The following is a 19550-nucleotide window of genomic DNA, read 5'->3' on the forward strand; positions in this document are numbered from 1 at the left end:
AGGTTTTGCAGTGAATTATGAGAATTCTCATCTAGAATCTACTCAGACTCTGGAATTCATTGGAGCCCTACTAGACAAGATTCAAACTCATGCCTTCTTACCACAACAGAGACTTGATTCACTCAATCGTCTTGGCCAGATGTTTTCCTCTTGTCGCTACATATCTGCACATCAAATGCTGTGAGTCCTCGGCCACATGGCCTCTACAGTACATGTAACTCCATTTGCCCATCTACATCTCAGAGAAACTCAATGGGCACTTTCAATCCAATGTTCTCAGGCCATCGGTCTATTCTCAAAACAGATAAAAGTGACTTCACATCTCTAAAAGTCACATCAGTGGTGGTTATCGCCGAACAATTTCTCCAAGAGCCTCCTATTTCAGGTGCCCCCACATCAAAAGATTTTAACAACCAGTGCTTCCATGTTGGTTGGGAAGCCCACCTCTATGGCCTCAATACTCAAGACAGTTGGACTCCTTACGAGAAAACTCTTCATATCAACTTTCTTGAACTTTGAGCACTTTCCAAGATCATCTCTTCAATCAAATGGTGCTGATCTGAACTGACAACCAAATAACCATGTATTACGTGAATAAACAGGGTGGAACGGAGTCTCGCCAACTCTCTCAACAAGTGATATAAATCTAGTCTTGGATGATTCCTCACAACATTTTCCTGAAGGCAGCCTACCTAGCAGAAAAGCAGAATGTCTTACCCGACAAGTTGAGTAGCTTCTTTAACTGCACAAGTGGTCACTCAACTCCACCAGTATGCATCATATATTTGCAGAGTGAGGGACGCCAGAAGTGGATCTCTTTGCGTCCGCCCACAACTACAAACTTCCACTTTTCTATTTCAGACTCTATACTCCCAATCATCTGGAGTCGGATGCGTTCTTCCTCGATTGGCAGGACAAATTTTTTTATGCTTTCCTCCCAATTTCTTTAGTCAGAAAGACTCTGCTCAAACTTCGACAAGATTAAGCCACCATTATTCTCATAGCACCTCAATGTCCACGACAACCTTGGTTCCCTTTCTTCCTCCAACTCATTGCATGAGAACACATTTCACTTCTAGTGTTTCCAGCGTTACAGACACAGAAAGAGGGATTTCTTCTCCATCCCAATCTCCATTCATTAGCACTCATAGCATGGTATCTCTCTCTCAGAATTTAGATGCTTTTGCATTATCTGCACCAGTGTCAGCCATCATTGAAGCTTACAGAAAACCTTCCCAACAGTGTTGCTATCGTTTCAATTGGACTCGCTTCACAATCTGATGTAATCTCCACTTACTAGACCTGATCACTTATCCTCTCCCATTGGTTCTCGACCATCTTCTACACCTTCTAACTCTGGTCTTAAGACTATTTCAGTCAGAGTTAATCAAAGTGCTATTAGTGCTTTTCATAATTCACTGGACAAAACACCATTATCTGTACATCCTGTGGTATCTAGATTCATACCATACCAAGCCACCTTTCAAGCCTCCTCTGGTGACTTGGGACCTTAATGTTGTACTTTCTACTCTAATGAAGCCTCCATTTGAACCACTCTCAACTTCATCCCTCAAGCATCTCACTTGAAAAGTAGTATTCCTCATATCTCTCACATCTGCACACCAAGTCAGTGAACTTCAAATACTTGTGTCAGATCAACCTTATACAACATTCTACCATGATAGGGTGGTTCTTCACACTCATCTGAAATTCTTCCCGAAAATCATCTCCAAATTTCATCTGAACTAGTCTATAGTTCTTCCTGTCTTGTTTCCAAGACCTCATTCTCACCCTGGTGAAGCTGCACTCTACACATTGGACTGTAAATGTGCTCTTGGTTATTACTTGGATCAGACCGAACCTCACAGAACTTCCACTCAGCTGTTCCTCTCATTTGATCCTAACAGACTTGGAGCCCCTGTAACCAAGATAACCATCTCGACATGGCTGGTGGACTATGCTATGCTTTTTGCTATGCTTGAGCTGGGCTAATGCTTGAAGGCTGTATCACTGTACTTAGAGTTTGACTTCAGTAGCCCATCTATGTTCCATTCCCATTGAAGATATCTGTAAAGTAGCCACTTGGTCCTCAATTCACACCTTTACATCCCACTACTGTTTGGAGAATTATTCCAGATGGGATAGTCAGTTTGGCCAAGCAGTTCTACAGAGTTTATTCTCTATTTGGATGCCGACTTCCATCCAACCCTATTGGTTTTGCCAGGCTCATGGTAGCTGTCAATAACCCTCTTCTTAGAGGCATGATATTTGCAACTAGGGAGTCCCATATGTGAGAATATACTGCCTGCTTGTCCTCGGATAAAGTGAAGTTACTTACCTGTAGCAGGTGTTATCTGAGGACAGCAGGCAGATATTCTCACAACCCTCCCACCTTCCATAGTTGGCTTCTTAGCTTTGCTATTGAACTGATGGTCCCATAAGCTGGTTTTGGGTGGAAAGGCACAGACGTATGCATGGTGTGGGTGGTCTTCTTGTTTTTAAAGTGACAGTTCACTTGTTGACTGTCTGTACCAGTGCTCCATGGATGATGTCACACACATGTGAGAATATCTGCTTGCTGTCCTCAGATAACACCTGCTACAGGTAAGTAACTTTGCTTTCTGTACATTTTGCGAGGCGTCCTAGCCACTGTGCATCCAAGACTAAAGGGGAGCGTGTTGAAGGCGTATTATGGGCAGGCTTAGACTTAGATGTCTTGCAGTAATAAACCTTTCCCAAAACGTCCCGGATGGAACTTAGATGTTCTGAGCTAGACCTGTTTTAAAAGCATCTCAGTTCTAAAAAGGTACCCAAACTGACCAGATGATCATGGGAGGGATTAACCCTTTCAGGACCATAAGGATCGTAGGCCAATTTTTGTGGTTTTGACGACATTTTTATGGTAAAAAGGGCTTGCAGATGCCAAAAAATTGATTTTTTTTGTGAAATATCATTATTTTTTTTAAAAAAAATCACACTTCTGGCTTATGGACAGTGTGGCAAGTGAATCTTCTCGTCAATCTGGCAACGACGCTAATGAATGAATGTCGGAACCAGTTTGTTTACATAAAGGCAGTATCATATGGAATCCATACATATCAAATTTAGAACTGTAGACTATCCCAATCAAAATTTATAGGATTTTAAAGTTATGGGACAAATATGTCCCTTGGTCCTGAAAGGGTTAAGATATGACCTCTCCACACTCCTCCAGTTTTCACTGACCCTCTCCCACCCTCCCCAAATTTGAATGAAACAGTACATAACTGTCTCTAGAACAGCAGCACCTGGTATGGGAAAGCCTAGTAGAGCAACACACAGGTGTCTTAAATAGCCTGCTGAGTGTGCTAATGAACCATAGAGAGGAAGACCTAGGCCCATAAGCCACTCTTAACTACTACATTTATGTTGGAAAGTGTGAACCCACAAAAACTCACCAATATCCTGCTATACTGCCATATAGGTGTCACTTTCAGCCTTTAGAGCTATTGGGGTGGTAGAAAGGTGGGTATAGTAGGTTTTGGGGAAGTTTTGGAGGGCCCACCATAAGGGGGTTATGGTGAGATGTACATTTGGCATCCTTATGTGAAGTTCACAGCAGTGCCCTCTAAGGTGCCCCACTGCTCTATTGATATGTCTATGTGGTCGGTCTATCAAAATGCTGGCCCCTCCAACATTCAAATGGTCTGGATTTGGACGTTTTGAACTTGGATGGTTTTGAGGTAAAAAACGGTTACTAAAGTTGGACGAAAACAAATCAATTCGAATCAATTCACCAAAGTGAATCGGTGAATCGGGCAGCACTACTACAAACTCCTGGAAGTTGATGGAGACCATGAGCAGCTGCAGAGATATGGAGGGACAATCACGAATGGTACTTTGACGGACTTCTGCTGAAGGCAACAATGCTGAAACACAGCCTATGTTGAGTCCAAACATTGCTTACATCTGTGATTTGTGTGCTATTTTATTTTTTAAAAAAGAATATGAATGTTGGATTACTCGGCCTTACTCATCTGGTCACCACTACTGGTTTTTTTTTTGGTCACTCTCAGCAGACATATGTTGTACATATGCTATAAACACTCATCAGCATGTTTCCTAAATGTTCCTTCTCTTTGGGTTTTTACACATTTGTTTTTGCTTTTCATCTTCAAAGACATTTGCTCAGCTATAAGTGCTAGTACAGATGAGGAATATACTGTCTCGAGAAGCAGCAGTAGGTGTAGGATTTGAATTAATTCAAAGCTAACATATTTTTTTGAGGTAGTTCATTTGTTTCTTGGTGCAATGACATTCTAGATTCGTGTAAGGACTTACAGTGAGACCCGATAAAGTGTTGACTACCATTGCTACAGCTGTTGAAATGACATTACTGTACTATGATTCTTCAATACATCTTTTAGATCTGCTCTTTTTCCCTTGGGCAATGCTCTCTATTTTATAAGAATTGCCATACTGAGACAGACCGAAGGTCCATCAAGCCCAGTATCCTGTTTCTAACAGTGGACAACCCAGGTCCTAAGTACCAAGTAACAAAACAGATTTTATGCTGCTTAACTTAGGAATAAGCAGTGGATTTCTCCAAGCCATCTCAATAATGGCCTATAGACTTCTCTTTTAGGAAATTAGCCAAACCTTTTTTAAACCCCACTAAGCTAACTGATTTCACCATATTCTCTGGCAACGAATTCCAGAGTTTAATTACACGTTGTGTGAAGAAATATTTTCTCTGGTTTGTTTTAAATCTATTACTTAACAGTAGTAGCTTCTTCGCTTGTCCCCTAGTATTTTTGGAAAGAGTGAACAAGCAATTCACATCTACCCTTTCCACTCCACTCATTACTTTATAGACCTCTATCATATCACCCCTGAGCGTTCTCTTTTCCAAGCTGAAGAGCCTTAGCTGCTTTAGCCTTTTCTCATAGGGAAGTCGTCCCATTCCTTTCATCATTTTTCGTCACCCTTCTCTGTACCTTTTCTAATTGTGCTATATCTTTTTTGAGATATGGCGACCAGAACTGCATATAGTATTCAAGGTACGGCCGTACGATAGAACAATACTAAGGCATTATAATATTTTCATCTTTGTTTTCCATTCCTTTCCTGATAATTCCTAACATTCTATTTGCTTTCTTAGCAGCCACTGCACATTGAGCTGAGGTTTTCAATGTATCCTCAACAAGGAAACATAGATCCGTTTCCTGGGCAGTGACTCCTAACATAGAACTCGGCATCACATAGCTATATTTCGGGTTCCTCTTTCCCACATGCATCACTTTGCACTTGCTCACATTAAACACCATCTGCTATTTTGATGCCCAGTCTTCCAGTCTCACAAGGTCCTCTTGCAATTTTTCACAATTCTCTTGTGAATTAACAACTTTGTGTCATCAGTAAATTTAATTATCTTACTAGTTATCCCAGGGCAAGCAGGAAGCATATTCTCACATGTGGGGGTGACGTCATCCACGGAGCCCCAGTATGGACAGCTTTAAAAATATTGCCACTTTAAGTTTTTGTTAACAGTAAAACAGCAGCAAAAAGACCAAATATAAGCATAAATACAATGAATGAGGTAGAGTTAAAATCAGTAAATTGAAAGTTAATAATAGGACTATCATGAAATAGTTTCAGAAATATACTTATTAACAACACTGAAATTCAAATAAGAGAGATATAATACATACTAAAAGGGAAACAATATTTATGAAGCATCTAATATACACAAATCATAGTATTCAAATAACATAGATGTGACATTAATGCTTTTCTATAATACAGCTTAATTTTTAGCTGAGGGGTCAAATGCAGGTATTAGATGAGGACAAGATGGGTGGACAGAGTGCTTTGGGATAAACAGATGGGAGGCTAAACTCAAGACAAGTTGTTTATATAGTTCAACAAGGTATTAGGAACTGATTTAGTTATGCATGGCGAGCTAGTCCTGGTGCAGCATTCTGAATTAGTTACAGCTGATGCAAACTCTTTTTAGTTAGACCAGATTACAGGGCATTGCAGTAGTCTAGTTGTGATATTATCATGGCATGGACCACTGTGTCAGACTTGTCTTTTCAATATACAGAGATTTGTTGCAGCTGCTGAAGATGATAGCCAAAATTCAACTAAATCTGGACACCAAAGCTATTCTGCTAATAGTAGCACTAAATATCATTGCTGTCCAGTTAACTGCATCTGTTAGAAGCATTGGTCTGAACCAATATGGCTATTCTTATATTCTAACTTTACTCTCTTGCCCTTACTAAGACCTCACTGTTGTTAATTTTTTAAATATTATATATATAAAGATAGCATCCCCCCTTTTTTTGGGGGAAAAATGTTAACTTGAATATAATCTGATGGTACATATTCCAGCGTTCCTTCTCTTCCATTTTCCTTCTTTCCCTTCTGTCCCTTGTAGTGTTCGGCATTCTCCTCCCCTGTGGTGTCTGGCATTCCCCTCCCTCCTACCTCCTTGGTGTCTGGCATTCCCCTCCTACCCATTCTGCAATGTCCAGCATATCTACCATTCTCTCCATCCTGGTAGTATCCCTCCTGCTTCTCTGTTGCAGTCACTGCCATTATTCCCCCCTCTGAACTGGCAGAGTTCTCACTGAAACCTTTCCCTCGAATAGGCACATCTCACACTTAGTTCCTTCCTCCCCCCCCTCCAGAACCCACCTGTAGCTTCCACAGTTCTACCATACCTCTCTGGTGCTCTAGTGGCATATTGGGACAGGAGTGATTCCCACTCACTCCTGCCTATGCTGTTTCTGTGGTAAAAATGGCTGCTGTGACTTCCAACAGCAGCCTTGCAAGATTGATGCTGGAAGTTGGACAGCCAGTTTTGTCATAGAGACAGCATGGGCAGGAGCGAATGGCAATTGTTCCTGCCCCATTGTACCACTAGACCACCAGAGTGGTATGGTAGGCCTGGGGAGGCTTCCAGTGGATCTGGGCAGGGGTTTTGTCCAAGGGGAGGAACTAAGGGCTCCTTTTATAAAGGTGCGCTAGCGGTTTTAGTGCGCGCGCTAGCCGCTACCACCTCCTTTTAAGCAGGTGATAGTTCTTCAGCTAGTGTGCACTAATCTTGTGCGTGCGCTAAAAATGCTAGCGCACCTTCATAAAAGGAGCCCTAAGTGTGTGAGCCATACCTGTTTCGGAGGGAGGGAATCATTGAGAACTCTGTCAGTTCAGAAGGGTTGGCAACGGTGGCATCAGTGGAGGAGGAGGGCCACTTCTAGGAGGAAGGGAATAGTAGGAAAGCTGACATCGTGGGAGGTGGGAGGTTAGAAAGTTTTGAATATAAACCGAGATCATCTGTTTTGCCATATATTCAGCATATACGGTAGCTAAATTTAGGAGCCTAGTGAAAATAAGCATCACTTGTGTTTAGAAATTCTTGGAGTTAAATCTGCATCTGGAATCTACTAGTACAGGAGTTCTCAACCCCGCCCATACCATATGCATGTTGGTGCCTTCCCGTCCGATGTTTGCTTGCGGGTCCATCAGTTCTTCATTTTCCTTGGAGCTGAAAATTTGTGTCTTCAGTTCTCTCTTCAGCGCATCAAACCTTATATTGTGCCTTCACATACTTAGTTTTCATATATTTTCCTCATAGTTCATTGTCTTTATCATGTTCAGTATTTTACCCAGTGATATCCAGGGCCGATCATTTTATAGCCCTCCCATATAACCTTTGGTATGCCACTGCCTGAAAAAGGAGATTTTGGTCTCCAAAAGTTAGTAAAAAATGTATTTAAAATTAGTCCAATAAAAAGATTATCTTATTTCCATTTTCTGTTTATAAATGTTTATCAGTACGGCTACAATACTACTGTATTCTAAAGCAATTTATATCAGAGATTGACCTATTCTAAGTGTGTGTGTACTGTATATGCCTAGATTTCATTGTGCCAATACAGGCTTTGCACTAGAATTCTGAAAAGACTTAGGTGCACCCTGAGGCCACTAGATAATTTGTACTAAGGGCACTCCATTATAGAATTGCTCTGATTATAATTATTTGTAATATATATGTTGATTGTTGCAGATCTATTCAGTTGAGGAAGAAAATTCAGCACTGGAGATTATTGTGCCCCGTGACCTAGCAGATGGATTTGTAAACAACAAACGGGAGAGCTATAAATTTAAGTGAGTTTATTCCTCTTTTTCCTGTTTAGATGGTTATAAATCAGAAGGTGGTCATTAGGCGACTGTCTCTCAAAGCATACAAAAAGAATGAGATCAAAGTTAGAAGGCAGGGTAGGAAATAGAGCTGATAGAGAAAACAAAATCTTATTCATAAAATAAAATTGTTTGTTCTCTTATAGAGAACAAACAACTTTATTCTATGAGTGGGAGGGTTGCAAAAGGTACAGTACCCTCCTAACAGAGAACAAGGAATTGCCAACAATCAGGTATGAAGCAGAACCCAACAATGCTTTAATTAGGGAACAAAATGCTTTTTTGTTAGAACTGTAACTTGTAAATTAACGCTGTAATCACTTTTCATGTGTGGTTATTATTTGGAAACAGTATCTGTTTTAGTTGTCCTTTCTTTTGCATTCTTTTTTAGTGTGGCACTTCTTATTGATTCTACTGTGATAATGGTGTAGTAGGAGCCCTACAGTACATTATTTGTTAACACTCAATACTGTATGTATATCCTGTCATGGGGCGGGTGTGTTGTCCACACTGGGGGGGGGGGGGGGCGCACTCGCAAACTGTTTTCTACTGTTTTGTTAGAGTGGATTTGACTTACATCGGACACTTGTTAATCCTACTTTGCCTGCCTCTGGCTTGGTTTTTGGACTCTGGCAACAGAGTCCAGGGTCTGCGATATTCTGCAGCTCCTCTTAGTCTTTGGGATGCTTGAACCTATTCCAGTACCATGAATGAGGGTTTACACGGATGCTCCTTATACTTCCTTGTGTCAGAAGAGCTCGGTGATTTAGAGACCTATTCTGGTTTTATGATCAGTCACCCACTTCTTGCGGATTTCCCTTTTCTGCAGCAGAGACACTACCATCTCCACCAGACGTGGGCATGTTCAGGAAGAGACGGGGGGGGGGGGGGCGTCCTCCCAGTCTCTGGATTTTCTAGGGCTTCTCTTCGTCTCCAGACGGGGTCATGCATTTCTTCTTAGGGCGAGTAGACGGAACCTTTGTCAACAGATTAAAATTCTCTTGGATTGTCCTGCTCTCTTGGCCTGGGTTTATCTGCAGGTTCTGGGGCTCAGGCAGCCTCCTTGGAGGCAATCCCAGGGCCAGAGCACCCATGCGCCCTTGACAGGAGTCCCTTTTCTCTTGATGATCTCCACTGAGTTTTTCCACCTTTAATGATCACTCTCCTAGACGAAGCCAGATAGCAGCAATTTGAGATGGAGGCTTCAGAGTGGCTCTCGGCTAGGGCTGGCTTCTTCGGATATCCGAGTGGATAACTCTTAGCATGAATGCTTTTGGGTTGCAGGCTGATTTGTGGGGCCTGCTCTATTCAAGAGTATTGGACTCCTGGTCCGCAACAATAGTGGATCTTTCTTCTGGAGCTTTAGAAATTCAGCTGGTGCTACTCACCCTGGCAGTGCAAGTTTTCTTTGGCGCCCTGGCAGTGGCGTATGTACATCGTGAGGGAGCTCTCTCTCTCTGTCTCTCTCTTGGGCAAGATGGATTGTGGCATTCCACTGGGAGGAAGCAATTCTGCCTTTCATAGTGGCCCATGGGGCCAGAGTTGCCAATGTTCCAGCAGTCTTCCTCGGCCGACATTTCCTGGTCTCAGAAGCCTGGTTCTTCTCACAGGATCTTGTTCACTCTTTCCAAAAATACTAGGACTAGGAGGCTTGCAAATTCATTGCCGGAAAATGTGGTGAAATCAGTTAGCATAACGGGGTTTTTAAAAGGCTTGGATAATTTCCCAAAAAAGAAGTCCTTGGGCCATGATTGAGATGGTTTGGGGAAATCCACTGCTTATTCCTAGGATGAGCGGCATAAAATCTGTTTTACTATTTGGGATTTAGTTAGGTACTGGGACCTGGGTTGGCCCCTGTTAGAAACAGGATACTGAGCTTGTTGGACCTTCAGTCTGTCTCAGTATGGCAATCCTTATGTTCTTATGCCTCTTTTCAGCCATACATATGAGTAGGAATACTTAGTCTGTATCAGTAACATTTTGCTGTTGCCTAGTTTTTTTCAGAAACTGCTCTACTTGTTCCCTGCAGTTTCTCCTCAATCATGAGGCTTTAACCGTGTTACAAAGGGAGCCATACCTTACTTCACAATTACTGAAGCCCATTCTTTCTTATTGACAGATGTCACATGAATAAGTGGCATCCTGTTCCTTGTGACACTGTTTTATTCATAACTGCTTTCAGGAGTTTAAGGGAGAGCAGCATAAAGTATATAACTAGTTTAACAGCAATATTTTAAATAGAGAACGATGAATATTAATACTTTCTGTTTCTCTGAGTACAAGCAGGATAATATTCTCATCCACGGAATATGGTATGGAAACTGCCAAGTGCATTGTCACTTTAAACCTTTAGGCAGTGCCTATACCATGCAAATGTTGGTGCCTTCCCGCCCAATGTTGGCTTACGGGTCCATCAATTCCTTGTTTTCCTTGGAGCTGAGAAGCTGTGTCTTCAGTTCTCTCTTCATTTTGTCAAACCTTATATTGTGCCTTCACATACTTATTTTCCTCATAGTTCATTGTTTTTACCATGTTCAGTATTTTACTCAACTGTGGTTCATCTTCATCAATTTTTCATTTTTCGGCCTTTAGGCCACCCTGGGTCCTTTTTTCCCCTGGAGCACTGATTGTTTTTGAAGTCCTAGTTACTCAAGCTCCCTGGGCAATTGAGCCCTTTGATTTTGCATCAGTCATTTTCCTTTCTATGTCAAAAAGGATATCTAGTGACTAAGGTTCTTGATGTAATCAGACCATTTCAGGCTCTAATCCACATACGGTAATTGGAGTGTCCATTGTGTGGGTACTGAACATTGGGATATTAGCTGTGTCCTTGGCCTCCATATGCAAAGATGTCACTCAAAGCCCAAAAACTTAAGTTTGAAAAACATTTTGGTACCATTTTGACATCGATCATGGCGGAGAACTTGGAACCCGACACTCTCTTCTATGACTGAGTCATTGGCATCGATTCAGCCTCCAGAGCGTTGGGTGTCGGGCTCCTTACAGAGTCAAAACTCAATATCATCTTCATCTATGCCTTGAACATCAAGGGACGCGCATGTAAAACTAAGAAGCATAAACATTCTTCTCCTTCTAGGCATACCACTGCATTCTCTCAAGCATAGACTTCCTCGACTCATAGTGCTGACGCATCAAGTATCTCTATCCTTCCATCTATATGATGTCTTCTCATAGGCGTGCCTCTTCATTGAGGGCTCCCATGCCCTGACAGCCAGAACAACAGACTGCTTCCATGCTAATGTCTCTTCCAGTACTGGCACTGTCTCTCCAGGAGGAGATCTGGGCTATGCTCAAACAAGAACTTTCAGAGCTACTGCAGTCGCAGTTTTCACAGACTTTAAAGGCTTCCATTCCTTTTTCTAAAAAAAATATGTTTATTGGCAATTTCAACACAGATTGTATAATCAGTAAACAATGCAGAACTAGTTAACACCATACAGAATAAATGGGATACCCATGTGGGATCCCTACGAGGGTCAAGATAAGAAAATTGGGTCATTATGATAAACCCACGAATCGCTACCTTGGAGGCTTCCCAAAAATTCACTGGATCCACATCCGGTGTCTGGTTGTTGTTACAATAATCTATCCATTGGTCCCTAAGATGCCAATGAAACTCTAGGTCTCTATATAGGTGGCACGGAAATTTCCAGCTACGGTCCAGGGGTTCCGATGTAACCTGCAAATCCATAACCAAGGGAGAATGGTCAGATAGGGTGGTCTCCAGAATCGCGATCCCAGTAACCCGTAAGAGCAGAGAGGGCAGTGCCAACAAATAATCCAGGCGGGCATAAACATAATGAGGAAAAGAGTAAAATGTATAAATAAGTTCATTCTGTAGGGTGTAAGACCCTCTAAAGATCCAATAGGTCCAACTGACAAGTTAAAAAATTAAACCCTTTGGCTTCATGGTCCCTCGGACATGTCTTCGCCGGATTACAATCTAGGGCAGGGTCCGCAGTGATATTAAAGTCTCCCCTCGCTAAAGGCTTATAATCTGAGTATGTGGCGATCTTGGCTATCAAGTTTGAAAAGAGTTGGTGACTGTACACATTGGGCACATAGAGATTACAAAACAGCCATTTTTGGCCCCACAGTTCCCCCACTACAATCACATATCTCCTCTCAGTATCTTGCAAGATCTTAAGAATGTGTAAGGGCAATTGTTTGTGAAACAGGATTGCAACCCCTCTCTTTTTCGTGTTATAAGAAGAGAAACACTCCTCTCCCACCCACTCCCTGCGGAATTTGGCATGTTCAACAGCAGAGAGATGTGTTTCCTTTAAATATGCTATATCAACCTTCTCCTTCCTGAACTAATTGAAAAGTTTCTTTCTTTTGATGGGAGAATGAATCACGTCCACATTCATTGTAGATATTTTAAGCTTAACCATGATCAAGGGCTTTCATACAAAATAATTGAAAAGGTCAAGTGTACCACCTTTAGAGATAGAAGGCCCCCTAGCTAGCCCCCCCACCAACATCCATCCATTGCAGTAGTTGTGCTCTAATTACTCCTCCCTGGTCCTTCCCAATGCCCAGGTCTGTAAGTTGAATATGGGTCACCAAATCTGCAGACAGCAGCACACCATTCACACCAATCCCACCCCTCTCACCCATCCCCCCCACCCTCCCACTACCAACACACACATCCCCACCTACACACACAACCACACATACCCCCCTCCCTTCCCCCCGCCCAACTAGAATGCCCCATTACATCCATTCAAATCCCCCTCACAGCCCTGTGCCTCCTTGCACCTAGACTTTGAAGTGCACCCCCTCCCCACCCATGATAAATCCAAGGCCAACCCACGCTACATAAATAAATCCCCTAGATAAAGGCAGAGAACCTGGCATCAACAAAAAGAAATATAACAATCAGGCATGTGTGAAAAAACAGTGAAACACGAAATCGCAGTGGAAATGGCAAATGACAATACTTCAAGCAAGAACCTTGAACCTCAGCTGTAATCGCATGCAAACTCCAAGCCCAGCTTCCACCCCCTACAAATGTCTACCCATCCAAGCACTGAACAGAGAATCCCACAAAAATCCCTCCCATGACCTCCCTTAAGATTATCTTGCCTCGTGTAAACCAAAAATAATAATGAAGGTCACAAGTATAATGGCAACAAGAAAAAGGAAAATAAAACTATATAAAACCCAACATATGCTGCTAATCAAACAGACACTGCTCTCTTCTTAGGCCTCGGAAAACTATCTATCAGCGGTCCATAACCCAGGAACCTACAAAAGGCCCATAGGCAAGCAGAATTCACAATGTCTTTCAGCAGCAATACCAGCCCTCGCGGAGAATCCCACGGCCAAACAAGTAGAAGCCGCGGCCTGGAGGAGTTTCAGAAGAAGAAGCCCGGATCAGCATATAGGCATCCATAAGACTTTAGGGCAGACTTGCCAAGAAGTCCCGAAGCTCCTCAGGTTTAGTAAAGACCAGCACTCGATTTTCGCCGGGTATTGCAGGGAAAACTTTATCTTGTGCTGGAATAGCTGCGTGCAGTAGGTGCAAGAGCATGTCACTGCTCAGAAACCCTCACAGAGTAATCTTGGAAAAGGAATACTAGCTGGCCTTTATGCTAGGTCTCCCTTGTTCTTGTATAAAGTCAGAAGTTTGTGTTTACCAGCATAGTTCAAGATTTTAGCAATCACCAGCCTCAGTCGCCGATCACCCTTTCTGCAGGCACCCACCCAATGTACATATTCAATCAGCAAAGATGAGCCCACAATTTCCATATCCAGCTCCTTAGGCAGCCACGTGGAGACCAGCACCCAAAGATCTTTTTCCTGCAAGGATTCTGGCATCCCGATTAAGTGAACATTATTTCTGCGGCTCTTGTTCTCCATATCTTCTGCTCGATCCTCTAACTGCCGACACTTTTCCTTGAGGTCCCTCATCGTAGCAACCAATTCTGCCGCCTGATCTTCATGGGCCGAGACCCGTTCCTCCATGTGTTGGAGTTGGGAAGCCTGGCACTCTAAGGTGTCTTTGATGCCATCAACAGAAGACTGGAGCTTTGTAAGGCGATCGTCCAGGATCTCTGCCAGATGGTTTCTAAGCTCTAGGATGCCTCTGCTTGCAAAGTAAGCATCGGGCTGCTTGATGATACAGGTAGGATTGCTGGGTTCACCATCTTAGAAGGTGCTATGTGGCCTCCGGGAAGCTTGCTAAGCTTTGATGTGCAAGCCGGCATGCTGCAGAAACCACCCTCTGCCAAGCAACGGTTTAAAGTTCCTGTAATCCCCAAACCGTAGTGTATCTTTGGGGATTATATGCTGGGAATTAGGCAAGAAGAATGCAGATTCTTAGCTACTGGGTCGGGAGAGGCAATAGAGCATGTCTTCTCAGTTCAGATGTATCACGTGATCCCCAAGGCTTCCATTCCTGCTTCAACCCAGCCTGTCGAAGTGTCAATCAAAGACAAGGTCACACACCTCTGCTCAATGTCAAGCATTGAAATTGACACAGACTCATTCGACGTATGCATTGCCATCAGTAGAGAAGTTATCTCCTGCTTCAGACCATCGATCTCCACCCCGATGTACAGTCAACCCTTCTCTCGACACCCCCCCCCCACCCGACTCACCTAGCAGAGAATACTTCAAGGAGTCAGACTTAAATATCTCCAACCATGCAGATGAGGATTTGCTGGAATACTGAACTGAAGAATCCTATGGTTTACCTTCTGATCCTTTCCTTCCTCCTCAATGATGCAAGTCTCCGCTAGAAAGTTACTGACTTTGTAAGGCAGATGGTATAGGCTTTGCCCATCAAAATGGAAACAGAGGAGGAGCCTCACTCTGAACAATTTGAATTTCTTGACTTTAATGCATTCGTTTGATGGTGCTTCAAAGTTCCTTTGCATAGAGTTATGAAAGATAACTTATTTAAGATTGGGAAAATCCCCTGTCAGTTGAGGTAGCTCCTAAAAATGTCTTTTTCTCCATTTTAGAACAAGTCTTTTTCTAAAATACAGAACTTTAGATGCCCTGACCTGGATATCTCACTTCTGATTTATATATCCTTTCTAAAATGTCACCCCCACATATATTGGTTTCTGAATTTGTGATTTGTTCAAAGATGATCCCAGATTTGCAACAGAAGCAATACCAGTGAGAATAATCAATCCCATACCAACACCATCTTCCAGCTCTTTCTATAGATTAATTTGCAATGACTTCTTGTGGTTGTGAAGTCAGGATGTCAAACTTTGGGCAACAAGTGTAACCAATAGATTGGCACTTTTTGCTCCTTATCTCTGTTGGTACTGTGAAAATGGTCATTGCATGTTCAAGTTCAAATTCAATTTATCTAATATACTGAAAATATAAAACCAGGAGGTAAATCTAAGCTCAGGGTCAGTATAATACTTTTCCTTTCATAAGATATTCTTGAAGTGCTACCATTAGGCTAACCCCATGCTACTATTTGTTGTATTTTTGTGCTGAATATCTTAACAGACCACGAAGACTGTATCTCTTTAATTGTGTTAAGTGATCATTTCCCAGCTGATATAATTTGTCAGATTTTTTATTTTTCTGTACAGATGTAGTCAAAGCCCTACTGTTTTCCCATTTCTGTATACAATGCACTGTGTGGCGTGGATACAGGGAAAACATTGTGCTAGATTATGCAAACCCCATGGGTTAAACAGTGGTCAATTACAAAGAGAGCAACAACATGCATTCTATGAATTGGACAGTGTTTTAGCTTCCTGGGTGTTGATGTTTGTTTTTAAATGTTTTGCAGATTTCAGAAAACCTTTGACCAAGAAGCAAAGCAAGATTCAGTTTTTGAAATCATTGCCAAGCCAGTTGCAGAAAGGTATTTTTCTTTGGGGGGGGGGGGGTTTCTAGTGTGCTTTATATGTATCCTTGTTTCCATAACTTTTTGCATCTTTCTTGCTATGTAACAGGAACACTTTATGTGCTTAGAGTAGAATTATAGAAATCATCTCAGAAGTTTGGGGATCCAGGGAAGAGAACTTGGTCAGTGCGGTGTCTTGTGAAGTTGCAGCCACTTGGAAGCAATTAGATGCATTTGGTCTTCAGTACTAATACTAGAGGTTAAAAAAGATATATTTGATAGGCAAATTACCATCTTAGATATGTTAACAAATGTTTCCTATATGTGAACAAATAGGAAATCCTTTGGAGAAAGCTACTGGGTGGTGTGGTCTGGTCAGCTCTTAACACATGGAATACTGGTAAAAGAGCATTGGGGGCTTAAGATAAACGATACACATTTATATTGGTATGTAGTAATGTAGTATAAAGCAGTGTTCTTCAACCACCGGTCCACAGTGCGATCGATGCGGCGTTATCTTCGAGCCAGGTCCCTCTTCCTAACTGATTCAGTGCACAAAGCCATGGGCAGTGGCTCCTACAGGCATCCTGCGCCTGAACCGGAAGCCTTCTCTCTGACTTTGCAACGTCAGAGGGAAGGCTTCCAGATGAGGCACGGGACATGCAAGGTACAATTAGTACTATTATGGGGCAGGGTCTGGGGTGGACAATGGGTAGAGGTGGGCGGGATCTGGCCCATGACTTAGCCCAGTGTTCTTCAACTGCTGGTCCACGGACCGATGCCGGTCCACAGAATAATTCTTTTATTTCTGCTGGTCCATAGGTGTAAAAAGGTTGAAAAACACTGGTATAAAGAACCTGGTAGTCTGAGCAGATTTAGTGATGATTTTTGATGAAGAGTCACACACCATGGCTCTCTCCAGGACCCAGTATGCATGCAGTCTAGGTATCACCATTGAGTAATACCTAATGCTTCTCCCCCCCACCCTTCACATACACACACATACAGTAATGGGAGCCTTATCCTTAGTGAATAGTCTTATAGCAGCAAGAAGACAGAAATAATGGCCAGGTTGAAGCCTGCATGGCAGCAGATATAAATGGTGTGTGTAGCTGCATATTTTAAAAAATTAGTTGCATATACTAATATGGTTTTCCAAAATAAATTTAAAAACTTAACACTCCCTGTAATATTTGTCTTTGTAATAAACAGACTGTCAGAATGTGTTTTCAACAGTATTCCTCTTTAGTTGAACAGTCATCAAAATCCTCGTGAGTCCCATTTATAAATATTTGCACTTTTATAGCTTATTCAAGTGGCAACAAAGCACTTCTCTGAAATTCCGCTTCGAAAAGTCATCTCCAGGTGACTTCCTGTCATGATCATGGAGATGATTTTTGAAGCAGAATTTGAGAAAAGTGCTTTGTTGCTACTTGGATAAGCTATAAAAGAGCAAATATTTATAAATGGACTCATGAGGATTTTGGTGTCAGTTCAGCTAAAGAGGAATACTGCTGATAGTCTGTCACAAAGACAGATGTTACAGGGAGTGTTTTTACATTTGTATTTTATAAACTATGCATGTAATTGTGAGTCCTCCTGCTCTCCATCAAAACTCAACTCCAGAACATGCCAACATGCAGCTTTTATAAAAGTACATATCTTTGTGGCACTGCATTTACTTTTATGCATGTAACTGGTAGGAGAATTTTATAAAAGCTTCTTTCGACATATAAAATAGGATTGTATGTATGAAAAAATTCAAAAAATTAGCTTGAGCGTGACCAAAAACAGGTGATTTGTTAACTAGTAAAATCAGTAAAGAAGATGAATTGTCTCTTATCTCAACAATTTCTTTCCACTATACAGTGCAAGAAGAAATTACTTTCCTAGTGTGTTTCACATATAACATAGCTGTTTATAAAGCACTTTTTCTGGGGTCTGATGACTGTAACCCAGAACCCGCATTGCCAGTTCTGCTTACCAAAAGTGGCTCACTGGGCGCCCTCATTCCATGCCTGGCGTCTTACCCATTTAAAGTTTGATAATAGGTTGAGATCGTTTGGCCCTAAGACCTCTAATGATTTGCTTTACTGGATAAAACTGTGCGGACTGAGCACTACCTATCCTGAGGGAAACTTTGCAGTGAATCAGGTACTAGACGGTTCGATTGGCCTTTCACCCCTTTACCCAGGTCGGATGAACGATTTGCCCATCAGCACTTCTATGGACTACCACCAGAGTTTCTTCTGGCTTTTGCCATACCCAGGCATAGTTCTGCATCTTTTGGGTCATAGATGCTTTTAGAATATGTTTTAATGTTCGTGTATATTTATTTAATAATAATTTTATTCTTATATACCGCCGTACCGAAAAAGTTCTAGGCGGTTCACAACAAGGTAAGCTAATACATGGGATACAGATAAAATACAAATTAGAATAATGGACTTAAAAACAGATAAAGACAGAAAGCATTTACAATATAATGCAGAAAATACCAGCATGGCAGGGAAAGAAGTAATACATAGAACAGATAAAATACATCAAGTTGAATATAAGGAACTTGATTGAGAAAATGAAGCAGAATGCATTAAGATACCAGTCTATCAGAGTTGAGTCTTTAACAATTTTCTAAAATCGAGATAGGAAGAGACCTCTAACATAATTCTTCTAAGCCATACATTCAATTTAGCGGCTTGAAATGAGAGGGTTCTCTCAAGGAACTTCTTATAATGATAGGATTTTATGGAGGGATATGAAAACAAGTGCACTCTACATGTGGTCTTTTTGGCGTGACTCAAAGAAAAATGATATATTAAAATGGCCCAATGTTGTTTATGATGTTGTCTATGTAATATACACCATCAATCCATAACGGCATATAATAAACTTCAAAGTGTCTAATATCTTTTTTATCCAGATAATACCTTTCTAAGTACCTCTATGGTCTTCAGTTCCAGCCAACCACCAGCCAAATTATTTGAAGGCTTGTTTCTCTTTCTGGTTTTTATTCATCATCAGACCTTAGTTTTTTTGGGTTTTTTAAAAAAGTTTTTGTGCTCTATATTCTATGTTTTGTGCAAATCGATAAATTTTCTTATACAACTTTAAAACTTTTGTACTTAGCTTTAGCTATTTCTTCATTCTTTTTTAGACCTTAAGGTCCTTCCAGAGGTCTAAAAAAAGAATGAAGAAATAGCTAAAGCTAAGTACAAAAGTTTTAAAGTTGTATAAGAAAAGTTTATTGATTTGCACAAAACATAGAATATAGAGCACAAGCACTTAAAAACAAACAAAACAAAACAAAACAAAACACTAAGGTCTGATGATGAATAAAAGCCAGAAAGAGAAACAAGCCTTCAAATAATTTGGCTGGTGGTTGGCTGGAACTGAAGACCATAGAGGTACTTAGAAAGGTATTATCTGGATAAAAAAGATAACTTAGAAATTAGGCACTTTGAAGTTTATTATATGCTGTTGTGGATTGATGGTGTCAAAGAAAAATGAGGCGCAAGAT

The 19550-nt window shown here is 41.5% G+C and overlaps 1 protein-coding gene across 1 annotated transcript in view; it reads left to right on the forward strand.

Moving 5' to 3' along the window:
* The window catches only part of KIF6 (kinesin family member 6), a 511469-nt gene that overhangs the window by 18027 nt on the left and 473892 nt on the right, over positions 1 to 19550 (forward strand). The window contains exons 2-3 of the mRNA XM_033938641.1: positions 8054 to 8154; positions 15977 to 16051. Of these exons, the coding sequence (XP_033794532.1) occupies positions 8054 to 8154; positions 15977 to 16051 (176 nt within the window). The remainder of the gene's footprint in view (positions 1 to 8053; positions 8155 to 15976; positions 16052 to 19550) is intronic.

This window comes from Geotrypetes seraphini, chromosome 3 (assembly GCF_902459505.1).
Source record: "Geotrypetes seraphini chromosome 3, aGeoSer1.1, whole genome shotgun sequence".
Taxonomy (NCBI): domain Eukaryota; kingdom Metazoa; phylum Chordata; class Amphibia; order Gymnophiona; family Dermophiidae; genus Geotrypetes; species Geotrypetes seraphini.